Source organism: Armigeres subalbatus, chromosome 1 (genome assembly GCF_024139115.2).
Source record: "Armigeres subalbatus isolate Guangzhou_Male chromosome 1, GZ_Asu_2, whole genome shotgun sequence".
Lineage (NCBI taxonomy): Eukaryota > Metazoa > Arthropoda > Insecta > Diptera > Culicidae > Armigeres > Armigeres subalbatus.
The window spans coordinates 149,408,538-149,420,997 of record NC_085139.1 but is presented as its reverse complement, the minus strand read 5'-3'; the positions used below and the strand labels follow the sequence as shown (position 1 = coordinate 149,420,997).

The 12,460-nt window shown below is 44.6% G+C and overlaps 1 protein-coding gene across 3 annotated transcripts in view; it reads left to right on the top strand.

The window, feature by feature from the left end:
* LOC134205242 (serine/threonine-protein kinase Warts) overlaps window positions 1-12,460 on the top strand; it is a 30,324-nt gene that overhangs the window by 12,098 nt on the left and 5,766 nt on the right. For all 3 annotated transcript variants that reach the window (XM_062680322.1, XM_062680323.1, XM_062680321.1), the window contains 3 exons: window positions 2,678-2,844; window positions 3,116-5,411; window positions 5,475-5,595. In XM_062680322.1, coding sequence (XP_062536306.1) covers window positions 2,725-2,844; window positions 3,116-5,411; window positions 5,475-5,595 — 2,537 coding nt within the window. In that variant the 5' untranslated portion in view covers window positions 2,678-2,724. The remainder of the gene's footprint in view (window positions 1-2,677; window positions 2,845-3,115; window positions 5,412-5,474; window positions 5,596-12,460) is intronic.

Sequence of the window (12,460 nt, the reverse complement as noted above, 5' to 3'; positions counted from 1 at the left end):
TGGCCCTACCGCAGAGAGGTCAATTTGGGGTGCACGCGGCATCACCATTCTTGATACCAGCCGTGCAGAGGAAAGCAGGCGCGAAGTCGACCCTTCCCACCTTCCGAGGACATAGGGCGTGGTAAGGCCACCTTGAGAGCCGGCAATGCGGTGGCACGATACCATGGTGTTCTTCCAAAAAAGCGAGTCACGATGTTCGATGCTGCAAGGACACGCAGCTAACCTCGAGGGTGCGTTGTGCACTGGCCCCCCTTTGAAGCATTACTTTCTGGTTGTACCGAAGGGACTATGGGCTTGGCGGCAATGGAAACGGTTTAGCGGGTCGGGGATGTAGTCCTGCCTCCCTCGTTTGCTGTTGGAGGTGGTCCCTAACCCCGCACTTCCTGGACAACCCAGGATGTCTGTTGAGCAGATTCCCCCTCCATTGCTCAGAAAGAAAAAAAAAACACATACACACGGACAGACCAACATTTGCTCAGCTCGTCGAGCTGAGTCGATTGGTATATAACACTACGGGTTTCCGAGGCTTATATAAAAAGTTCGTTTACGGAGTGAAATGATAGCCTTTCGGTACAACTTTGTTGAACGAGAAAGGCAAAAACATGTACACACTTATTTTTTTTACCGTGATCTCAGCAATTTAGTTTAGTTTAGTTTACTGAGAATAATCACGTGAACCTTTTACATCAAATGCTTAGGTGAGGTCAAGGAAGCAACCATGTTGATGGAAATGGAAATTTAAACTAAAGTAAATATAGTGGATAATACATACTAAATACATTCTAAACAATTAGAAAGGATTTTATAAACGTATTTAAGGTTGGTTTCAGTCGCGTTTCGAGGGGAAAGTTATTCCAGAGGCAGATGCCATGTATCAACCTGGCTCCTGTTGGTGAGGAAAGATCCAAGAAGGTTGCAAGCTGATATGGATAAACCGAATTCACGTTCGAGTTTGACTTTCAGTTTACTATGGTTAACGCTGTTGAAAGCTACAGAAAAATCAATCAACACCATGATAGTGCAAATATTCTTATCGAAGCCGTCGTAGAAAAAGATATTTTAGTTACTAGATAAAGATTGTCGCTGTCGTCGCTGTCCGGAACATCTTTTGCTGGCGAGGATAGGGGAGCTAAATGTCAAAGAAGGAAAATCCATACGATTTGACAGGTATGTACCACACATGTTTCGGACAGCAGAACAAAGGGAACCGAAGCGACAATCTTTATCTAGTAACTAAAATATCTTTTGTCGTAGATGTCATGCACTGCTTTGGTTAAAGCAGTGGCCCTACTATGTTTCTTCCTGTATGCTGACTGATGCTGACTGATTTATTGAACTTTTACCGAGATTCGCACAGCCGAGCCCCAGCAAACGTGTTTTTTGCCGAGATTTCTGTCAAAGTTGCTGAAAATCAGCAAATCTTCTTCTTCTTCTTATTGGCATTACATCCCCACACTAGGACAGAGCCGCCTCGCAGCTAGGCTCTGTCTCATTTGGAGAATTAAACTTAAAAGTGACAGTTCGAAAATTAAAAAATCACCCCGTTATAAGAATGGCTGGTGCTACCCAGCAATTCCAACAGGACATCGATGGAAAATGATTCGATATCTGTCAAAAGTAATCTTGCTCTGCGAGCAGGGTTATTTGATAATTATTGAAATGTCACTTTTAAGTTTAATTTCAGTTTAATTATCCAATTGAGACAGATCCTTAGTGTTCATTAAGCACTTCCACAGTTATTACCTGCGAGGTTTCTAAGCTAGGTTACCATCTTTGCATTCGTATATCATGAGGCTAACACAATGATACTTTTATGCCCAGGGAAGTCGAGAAAATTTTCAATCCGAGCCTAGACCGGCACCGGGAATTGAACCCAGCCACCAATCAGCAAATAATTTGCCGAAAACCAGCAAACAAACGCCATTTTTGCCGGGATATCAGTTTTAAATTTTAGGCAAATGTTTGTGCGGATTTTGCCGAGCTGCATAGTGTGTAGTGTGTGTTTTCTATCGGGGGTCATTTTTCCATACATTTTGGTGGAGATGAGTTCGGTGATGAGTAAGATTTATAGGGAGTTTGTACTAAATAAAAACCCCGATAGAACATTTTAGTTTACCCAAGACATAAAAGAGGAGACCATACACTTTTGCGTGGTGGGTGTTTTAGAGAAAACCTACTGATTTTTATAAAATAATATTCCCTCATAAAGACACCGTGATGTACTCTCCGCCTCAATATATGGGTTAACCATTCAAATTCTATTGTTTCGTTGTTGTTCCGCGGCATTGTATATTGGGCTCAAGAAGAGCCAGTGTCAATACACGCTGTGTTACGACTACAACTGCCTTCATTCAAAATTGTGGGGGTCTAGCATCAATCTCTTTGCTGCTACCATTTTCATCTGATTGATGGAGTTAATTGAATCTTTCTCCATAAAGTGCTATTTTGACCTGTCTGATGTGTATTTTTATAACATTTTATGATGCGCGAGAAAGGCACTCTCACCGCTAGGTGGATTGATGTGGGTTTTTATATTTAAAATAGAAATATATAGTGGATTAGGATCCTACTTACTACAGTAGATATAACTTCCGATTACGTTTTATTTCATTTACAAAAACGCATGCTACCTATAACCCTTAATTTATTCGTTTATTTCTCTTCTGTTTTTTTTCAGTTTATCTAAATATCAGTTCGTTACTGGAATGATCCATTGTTGTCGAAATGAATCAAAAAAGCGGCAACATTCCTTCCGCTTCAAGAAATCCTGCATATAATGCCGCAGCGTTAGAAAAAATTAAGAATGATTTGAAATCCTACGAAGCAGGTCACGGAATTCCTCAGGTAAGTACAATTCGTTCATCCTACAGTAATATGAGATAATCTGGTCGCTAGATTGTTCGTAAACAATTTAGTCATGCATGAGTTTTGAGAATTTGAGTTATTTCCTACACTGGCCATACCCCGAAGAACATAGTCATTTGGAACGGCTCGAAAGCTGATGGGAATTTGCTCTTGTGACATAAGCCGTTGAACGGATAAATATGCAGACTAACTTGTTAATCATATGAGGATGCAGCAACTTATTTATTTTTCCTGTTCCTATTTATTTTAGAGTTCCGCATCAAGTTTAATACGTAAAACAAGTATTGAGAGAGAAATACCACAGTCATCGCTGCATCTGCCACGAAATAGTCCTGCATTAGATTCCGGAGCAGGCAGTTCACGATCCAATAGTCCACACTCACAACAGCTGGGATCGGGTCGAGTACAGTTCTCGCCCTCTCCCTGTCCATCGAATTTCAGTGATGTACCGCCCCTACCGCCACCACGATGTTCATCAACACCCTCCACACCCCCTCCCCAATTTCCATTTCTCAAACGTATGTCACCGGCATCGATGGCCACATCACGCAACGGCCAATTCCAGTCCCAAAGCCCCGCCCGAGGAACATCACCAATATCAAGCAACAGTAATCTAAGGCAGCCTATCATAGTGCAGAATGGACCACAGGTTCAACAGCAGTTGAACCAACAGATGTCAGCGTTTTATAATAATAGTTCGGCGGAACCACCTCCCCCCTACCCAATATCCCCAATTGGTCAAGTGGCGCCGCCTAGCTATATGGCATCGATGCAGTGCCGACAAAGTCCTACACAATCATCGCAAGATTTTCGCAAAAGCCCAAGCTCGGGAATCTACTCAAGTGCCTCGGCGGGTTCGCCCTCGCCAATCACGGTTTCGCCGAACGCTATCTGCAGCAGTTCAACGGCCAAGCCAATTGCCTTACCACCGGCCAGAGGCTCTCGCCAAACCAACACACAGCATCCTATCATAATGCATTCAGTGAAATCGACACAAGTCCAAAAACCGATCCTACAGACCGCGGTGGCTCCTTCAGCTCCTGCAACGACCGGCAATGTGACGTGTGCGACCCCAATGCAAACGTCGAATCCAACTCCTGCTCCACCACCACCGTCGTACGCTACGTCGCTAGAGCAGAAAAAGCTAAGCAAGAAAGCCGTCACTGTACTACCCAATCAGCCCCATATTTCCATTTCCGGTGGTGGGGGAGGGGGGAACGGAGGAGGAGGAGCGAAGAATGTTTCGTTTCCGGCTAGCGCCACTGTCACAACGGCCACGACAAGTGCAATGGGTGGTGGAAGCACCGGAGTGGATCCACCTTCGTACGATATAACGATGATTCTGAAGCAGAAGCAACCTCCACCCCAAACGAGAAATTCGCAACCTCCTCCTCCTTATTCCGAGGGTAACAATGCCTTCATCGCTAGCAATAATAACGATGATAGTAATTTACATGACCTGAATGCCGGTAATGCTGTACATAGTAATAATAGTAATAATCTCATAAATCATGCTAATAACAATAGTCAATGCCTTAGCAATTTAATAAACAATAATATTAATAACAATAAAAACAATCATAATAGTAATAATATCGATAATAATATGAATAACAATAACAACACTGGTGATAAAGTTGAATGTGATGGAAAAACGACGAGCGACAATCTGAATTATGGTATTTCGACTAGTTCAAAAAAATACGAACCAAGTATAAAGAATATCGCTAACTGCAATAACACAGGCAGCAATAATAACGGTGGCAAGAATTCGAATCTTCCGCCGAACGGTGCATCTGCTGGCCGGGTAAACAACAATCAGCTGCAGCACCTGGATGCCTGTAATAGCAATAAAAACGACCACAAGCATGGCTACCGGCCGACGGCCAACACCAAGCCCAACGGTCTCTCTCCGAATCCCACCGCATCGGATGAACACCCGGAAAAACCAACCCCCTCCAGTAAGCAACCGCATTCTCTCGGAGAGCCTTCCAAGAAAATCAAACATCAATCGCCGATCCCGGAACGGAAACAAATCTCCAAAGAGAAGGAAGCCGAACGTTTCGAATGTAAAGTACGCCACTACTCACCGCAGGCCTACAAGTTCTTCATGGAGCAACACATCGAAAACGTCCTCAAGTCCTACACCCAGCGGAATTTCCGCATCCGACAACTGGAAAGCGAAATGTCCAAGATGAAACTCACGGAGGCAACCAAGATCGAGATGCGAAAACTCCTTTGGCAGAAGGAAAGCAACTACATTCGGTTGAAGCGAGCCAAAATGGACAAGTCCATGTTCTCGCACATTAAACCCATCGGAGTGGGGGCGTTCGGTGAGGTCACACTGGTCAAGAAAATCGACACCCCCAACCATCTGTATGCAATGAAAACGCTTCGAAAATCGGACGTACTCAAGCGGAACCAGGTGGCGCACGTCAAAGCCGAGCGTGACATTTTGGCCGAGGCGGACAACGAGTGGGTCGTTAAGCTGTACTATAGTTTCCAGGACAAGGATAATTTGTACTTTGTCATGGATTATATCCCAGGTAATTGAAGTAATTAAAAATAATTGTCCCCCAATGTACCTTTAATATTGTTTTATTTTGCAGGTGGTGATTTGATGTCGCTTTTAATCAAGAAAGGAATATTTGAAGAGGATCTTGCTAGATTCTACATTGCCGAATTAACGGTGGCTATTGAAAGTGTCCACAAGATGGGATTTATCCATAGGTAAGTGTTACTATACTCTCACCTTACTGCAACTGCTTTAGTTACACGAACTACAATTATTATTAATTTGAAATAAAAATGAAGGTGGGTTTTGGATTGCAATTTTCTGTGATGTAAACATTATGCTTAGGGTACATGTACTAAATTTCGCCACCTTGGAAGAACAAATAAATTTTTTATCGAATCAGTGCAATATTTTACAATTTTTAGCAAACTCCATCTTTGCAGGGTTGCTGTCCGGAATTCTTTGCAATATGTCCTGCCCATCGTATCCTTCCGGTGTTAGCTACCTTCTGGATACTAGGTTCGCCGTAGAGTTGGGCGAGCTCGTGGTTCATTCTTCGCCGCCACACACCGTCTTCTTGCACACCGCCAAAGATGGTTCTAAGCACCCGTCTCTCGAATACTCCGAGTGCTTGCAAGTCCTCCTCGAGCATTGTCCATGTTTCATGTCCGTAGAGGACAACCGGTCTTATTAGCGTCTTGTACATGACACATTTGGTGCGGTGGCGAATCTTTTTTGACCGCAGTTTCTTCTGGAGCCCGTAGTAGGCCCGACTTCCACAGATGATGCGCCTTCGTATTTCACGACTAACATTGTTATCAGCCGTTAGCAAGGATCTGAGGTAGGCGAATTCCTCGACCACCTTGAAGGTATCCCCGTCTATCGTAACACTGCTTCCCAGGCGGGCCCTGTCGCGCTCGGTTCCGCCCACAAGCATGTACTTTGTCTTTGACGCATTCACCATCAGTCCAACTTTTGTTGTTTCACGTTTCAGGCGGGTGTACAGTTCTGCCACCTTTGCAAATGTTCGGCCGACAATGTCCATGTCATCCACGAAACAAATAAATTGACTGGATCTGTTGAGAATCGTACCGCGGCTGTTACACCCGGCTCTCCGCATGACACCTTCTAGTGCAATGTTGAACAATAGGCACGAAAGTTCATCACCTTGTCTTAGTCCCCGGCGCGATTCGAACGAATTGGAGTGTACGCCCGAAACCTTCACACAGTTTTGCACACCATCCACCGTTGCTTTGATCAGTCTGGTAAGCTTCCCAAGGAAGCTGTTCTCGTCCATAATTTTCCATAGCTCTACGCGGTCTATACTGTCGTATGCCGCCTTGAAATCAACGAACAGATTCACGGCATTTTTGAAGGATTTGCCGTACAGTAAAGATCTGGTCCGTTATCAAGCGGCCGTCAACGAAGCCGGCTTGATAACTTCCCACGAACTCATTCACTAATGGTGACAGACGACGTAAGTTGATCTGGGGTATCACTTCGTAGGCGGCATTAAGGATGGCGATCGCTCGAAAGTTATCACACTCCAGCTTATCGCCTTTCTTGTAGATGGGGCATATAACCCCTTCCTTTCACTCCTCCGTTAGCTGTTAAGTTTCCCAGATTCTGGCTATAAGTTTGTGCAGGCAAGTGGCTAGCTTTTCAAGGCCCATCTTGATGAGCTCAGCTCCGATACCATCCTTACCAGATGCTTTATTGGTCTTTGGCTGTTGGATGGCATTCTTAACTTCCCTCAAGGTTGGCTTCCATCGTCCGCTGAACTGCCGTAGTCATCTCCTCCGCTGCCTTGACTTTCACTGCCTGTACTCTCAGCGCCATTCAAATGTTCCTCGTAGTGCTGCTTCCATTTTTCGATCCACCACACGTTTGTCCGTCAAGATGCTCCCATCCTTACCCCGGCACATTTCGGCTCGCGGCACGAAGCCTTTGCGGGATGCGTTGAGCTTCTGATAGAACTTGCGTGTTTTTTTAGAACGGCACAGCTGTTCCATCTCCTCGCACTCCGCTTCTTCCAGCCGGCGTTTCTTCTCCTGAAAAAGGCAGGTCTGCTGTCTCTGCTTCCGTCTAAAACGTTCCACGTTCTGCCGGGTACCTTGCTGCAGCGCGACCGCTCGCGCTGCGTCCTTCTCCTCCAGAATCTGTCTGCACTCTTTGTCGAACCAATCGTTCCGTCGACTTCGTCCCATTACCAGACGTTGTGCTCCGCTGCGTCGTTAACGGCTGCTTTGACTGTATTCCAGCAGTCCTCAAGAGGGGGCCCATCGAGCTCACCCTCTTCCGGCAACGCTGCCTCGAGATACTGCGCGTATGCAGTGGCGACATCAGATTGCTTCAGTCGCTCTAGGTCGTACCGCGGCGGTCGTCGGTACCGAACATTGTTGATGACGGATAGTTTGGGCGCATATTAAGCATCACCAGGTAGTGGTCAGAGTCGATGTTAGCGCCACGATATGTCCTGATGTCGATAATGTCGATTTGTTATTCTGTCTGCGGTGGTGATCTCCAGGTGTACCGATACGGGAGGCTGTGTTGGAAGTAGGTGCTGCGAATGGCCATATTTTTGGAGGCAGCGGAATCAATTAGTCGTAGTCCGTTTTCGTGCGTCAGCCGGTGAGCGCTGAACTTTCCAATAGTCGGTCTAAACTCCTCCTCTTGGCCAACCTGAGCGTTCAAATCTCCTATGATGATTTTGACGTCGTGGCTTGGGCAGCTGTCGTACTCACGTTCGAGCTGCGCGTAGAATGCGTCCTTATCATCATCAGTGCTTCTGGAGTGCGTGTTATGGACGTTGATTATGCTGAAGTTGAAGAACCGGCTTTTGATCCTCAACCTGCATATTCTTTCATTGATCGGCCACCACCCGATCACGCGCCTTTGCATATCGCCCATCACTATGAAAGCTGTTCCCAGCTCGTGTGTGTTGCCGCAGCTCTGGTAGATGGTATGATTACAACAAACCTCCTGCAGCACTACGATGCCGAATCCACGGTCCTTGAGCACATCGGCTAGTATGCGTGTGCTCCCGATGAAGTTGAGAGATTTGCAGTTCCACGAACCGAGTTTCCAATCGCTAGTCCGTTTTCGTCGCAGGTCTTCACCGATGGTTCCGGTCCGTACTCTCTTGTTGATTGTTCGTTGCGTGAGTTTTTTTTTGGCAGGCTTGCAGGGCCTGACACCAAACCCCCTAAATTTCAGGAGAACCATTCCTCCTTATTTCCGGTGGACCATGGTGCACAGTTTCACTTAGAGTCCCTCGCTAGCACTCGGACGATGATCAGCCGCTTCTAACATGGAGAACAGACGCTGTTGTGAGCCGATCCTGACATGGAGAACAGACGCTCAGTAAGATTTGCACCTCCGGAGTGGAGCAAACCCCCACTTTTACCTCTTTATATTTTATAATCAAACAAACTCAGTAAGCATCATCATTACGATATCTAAAAATGTTCTTATTATAAATCATTGATTTATGATGAAAAATGCAACTGAAAATATGTTTCGATGCCAAGCCATTTTGTCCGTTCGAAGAGCAGGGCAAAATAAACAAATGCCGGAAATTGATAAAACCCTTAAACTACATTCTAAGCTAAGCCAATAAATGTGAGCGCGCAACAAGTCAAAGCCCGGTTCTCAAGTAGGTACTTAAATTAATTTTAATAAATATGTTTGTTCGAGGCGTTTATTTACTGTATGAACATGAGTATTATGACCGCACAATTCGTAGTTGCTATTCCGTGATTGACTAAAACTCGCCAAATTGTACCTACAGAGAACACATTAAATGGGGCTTGAGACTAGCTACCCATTCTCAATGTACACGTTTCGGGAGCTCAAATATCTAAAGTCAATAACGGCGCCGGCCACGTCCTTACGGTCATATAGGAAGGGACGGATTGTTAGTCCGACTCTCGTTGCTACTAGAGACCGAGTGTACCTCTGCATCTCCACGATTGTCTTGGGATAGGATGTAGTTTTAGTTACAAAGGATAATGGATTCACTTCGGTAAGTGATGCGATCTGTGATTCGCTGTCTCGTCACAAGAAAAAAGTTAAACCATGCAGCCCGGTGGCATATGAAATCTGAGGAAAATCGCGAATTGCACGACCGAACGTTCGTCTTCTTCTTCTTATGGGCATTACATCCCCACACTGGGACAAATCCGCCTCACAGCTTAGTGTTCATTAAGCACTTCCACAGTTATTAACTGCGAGGTTTCTAAGCCAAGTTACCATTTTTGCATTCGTATATTTTGAGGCTAAAACGATGATACTTTTATGCCCAGGGAAGTCGAGACAATTTCCAATCCGAAAATAGTCTAGACCGGCACCGGGAATCGAACCCAGCCACCCTCAGCATGGTCTTGCTTTGTAGTCGCGCGTCTTACCGCACGGCTAAAGAGGGCCTCGAAGAGGGTATGGTAATAACTTAGCCGGGCAAACTCTAATCTTCTCGCGGTTTTCTGCATAACATTCGGTATTAAATTCTTCAAGATCTGAATGAGTATCATAGTTCTTCTTCGTAAGTTGTACCGTCCAACTGCAATGCACTGTTTTTGGATGTTTCTGAATACATTTTTCCATATAAACTTCCAACGAGTTTAGCACAGCCCAAACGTTGACCGATTTGGCTGAAATTTTGTCCAGAGCATCAGGGCATCAAATAGAACCGAATAAGAGGGCGGCCCATCAAAAAAATTGAAAAAAGTTTTTCCCATACTAATTTGAGCCACCCTTATTTTCTTATTTTCTTATTATCTTATTTTCAGCCAGGGACAGAAAAATTCAGTTCAACTACACTCAAACAGCTGACATTGAACACGCAATCAAGTTGATAGTCCTTCCCGAATTTGAATGTGCGAATGAATAGGACGGCATGCGCACGAACAGCAGCAAGCGTCGACTCTCGGTGTCAGCGTTGTTTTGTGCGGTGTCAAAATGAATCTTCAGCTTGGCACATTGATATTCAATTTGAAATCTCAAAATATGAATATCATTTCATACTGCGGTGCATGGATTCAACATTTTGAAGTCAGATTCTAAAATATATGCATTTGTTTAGTATATAAACTAAAATAATCATCATTTATCGGTGCAAATTGACCACAATTCAAAATATTCATTTCAGCCCCGGTAGATATTCATTTTTTGCGCTCGATTATCAATCGGCTATTGAAGATCGGGCGGTAAATTTGGTATGGAAGTTTGACAGCATGCTGCGAGATGTTCGTGCCTGCATCGCCGAGCGTCTGATCAAAACAAACACGAATCTATGACGAAGCTGCCTACTGAGCATCGATGCAACTGATAGTAAAACGAAGATTTCCGTCCTTGTTTTCAGCATCACATAATGCAAGAGAGGGTAAAAACTCTGCGTTGTATAGAACAGTTTAGTAGGTCTCCGCATCGGTGTCGGTGTCGTGTGGAGCATAGTTGTATCTTGTCGTTCCCGCATCAATAACAATGCCAACCTCCATTTCAATCACGATCTTTATTTAGTAGCATAGGTCAGCGGTTCTCAACCTTTTTCTTGAGAGGTACCCCTTGGAACTTTTGCATTTATTGAGGTACCCCCTGTTTTGTTCGCTACCAAGCATCTTGAAAAGAGGTTTCTGAGCATGCTGAAAGGAGGCCCGTCTCTTAAACGGAGGCCTTTGAGTATGTTGAAAGAGGACTTCCAAGCCCCTTGAAAGAAGAATTTCGCGCCTCTTGAAAGAAAAGTTTCGCGTCTCTTGAATGGAGGTTTCCGAGCTCCTGGAAGGAGGCTTCCGAGCCTCTTGAAAGGAGGCTTCCGGGCCTCTAGAAAGGAGGCTTCCGGGCCTCTAGAAAGGAGGCTTCCGGGCCTCTTGAAAGGAGGCTTCCAGGCCTCTTGAAAGGAGGCTTCCGGGCCTCTTGAAAGGAGGCTTCCGGGCATCTTGAAAGGAGGCTTCCGGGCCTCTTGAAAGGAGGCTTCTGAGCCTCTTGAAAGGAGGCTTCCGGGCCTCTTGAAAGGAGGCTTCCGGGCCTCTTGAAAGGAGGCTTCCGGGCCTCTTGAAAGGAGGCTTCCGGGCCTCTTGAAAGGAGGCTTCCGGGCCTCTTGAAAGGAGGCTTCCGGGCCTCTTGAAAGGAGGCTTCCGGGCCTCTTTCAATTCGCGGAATGTACATTGAGCGGAAACTGACCATTTCGCGGAAAACCCCCATTTCGCCGAAAATTTAATTGGGACATAATTTGCCTTCTTAGCATGTATGCATTTTACCGACATATGACAAAACACTGAATTTACCCTTCTTTAAATGCGCTTATTAGCGCGGTATTTTATAAAGCCCATCGGCCTTCTTTGTCATTTCACTTCTAAACATATTCATATTCGGCTCTGCACCACCAATTTTCGGGATGAATATGGGTCAGTGAGTATTTTTTAGAATTTCACAAATAATTAAAAAATCGTGAAACTGAACACATGTTTGTATTGGACTATTAATATGCAAGGATGTTATCGATCATTTAGTAATCTGCCTTCGATCATTTAGTAGTTTGTCAATAACTCATTCCAGAGGCTAAATTTCAAAATGTATTGTATGGTGGACTTTCAGTGCGAAGGTTTTTCTACAACTCTCCTTAACAGGTCGATGTTCGAATTCCACTATTAAAGGAGTTACGGTGCTAGTTGCTGTACTTATACTAAATGATAACAAAATATGCAATCATTTAGTCTAAGTTACTGCTACTAGCGCTATAGCTCCGTTATTAGTGAAATTCAAACAACGAACTGTTAGGTAGAGTTGTAGATAAACCTTTGCACTAGCAGTCCACCATACAACACATTTTGAAATTTAGCCTCTAGAATGAGTTATAGACAAACTACTAAATGATCGAAGGCAGATTACTAAATGATCGATAACATCCTTGTTAATATGAGGTAGTAGTCGTAACAAAACACGTCTGTATTGGATGATTAACAAACATAGAATGAAAATTTATTTTTTTTATTTATTTCTTTGTTCGTAACATTTTTAAAAAATCAATCGGATGCTCGAGATAAGGCGAAACACGTGATGTGGCCTTTCTTTTAAATCACGGTG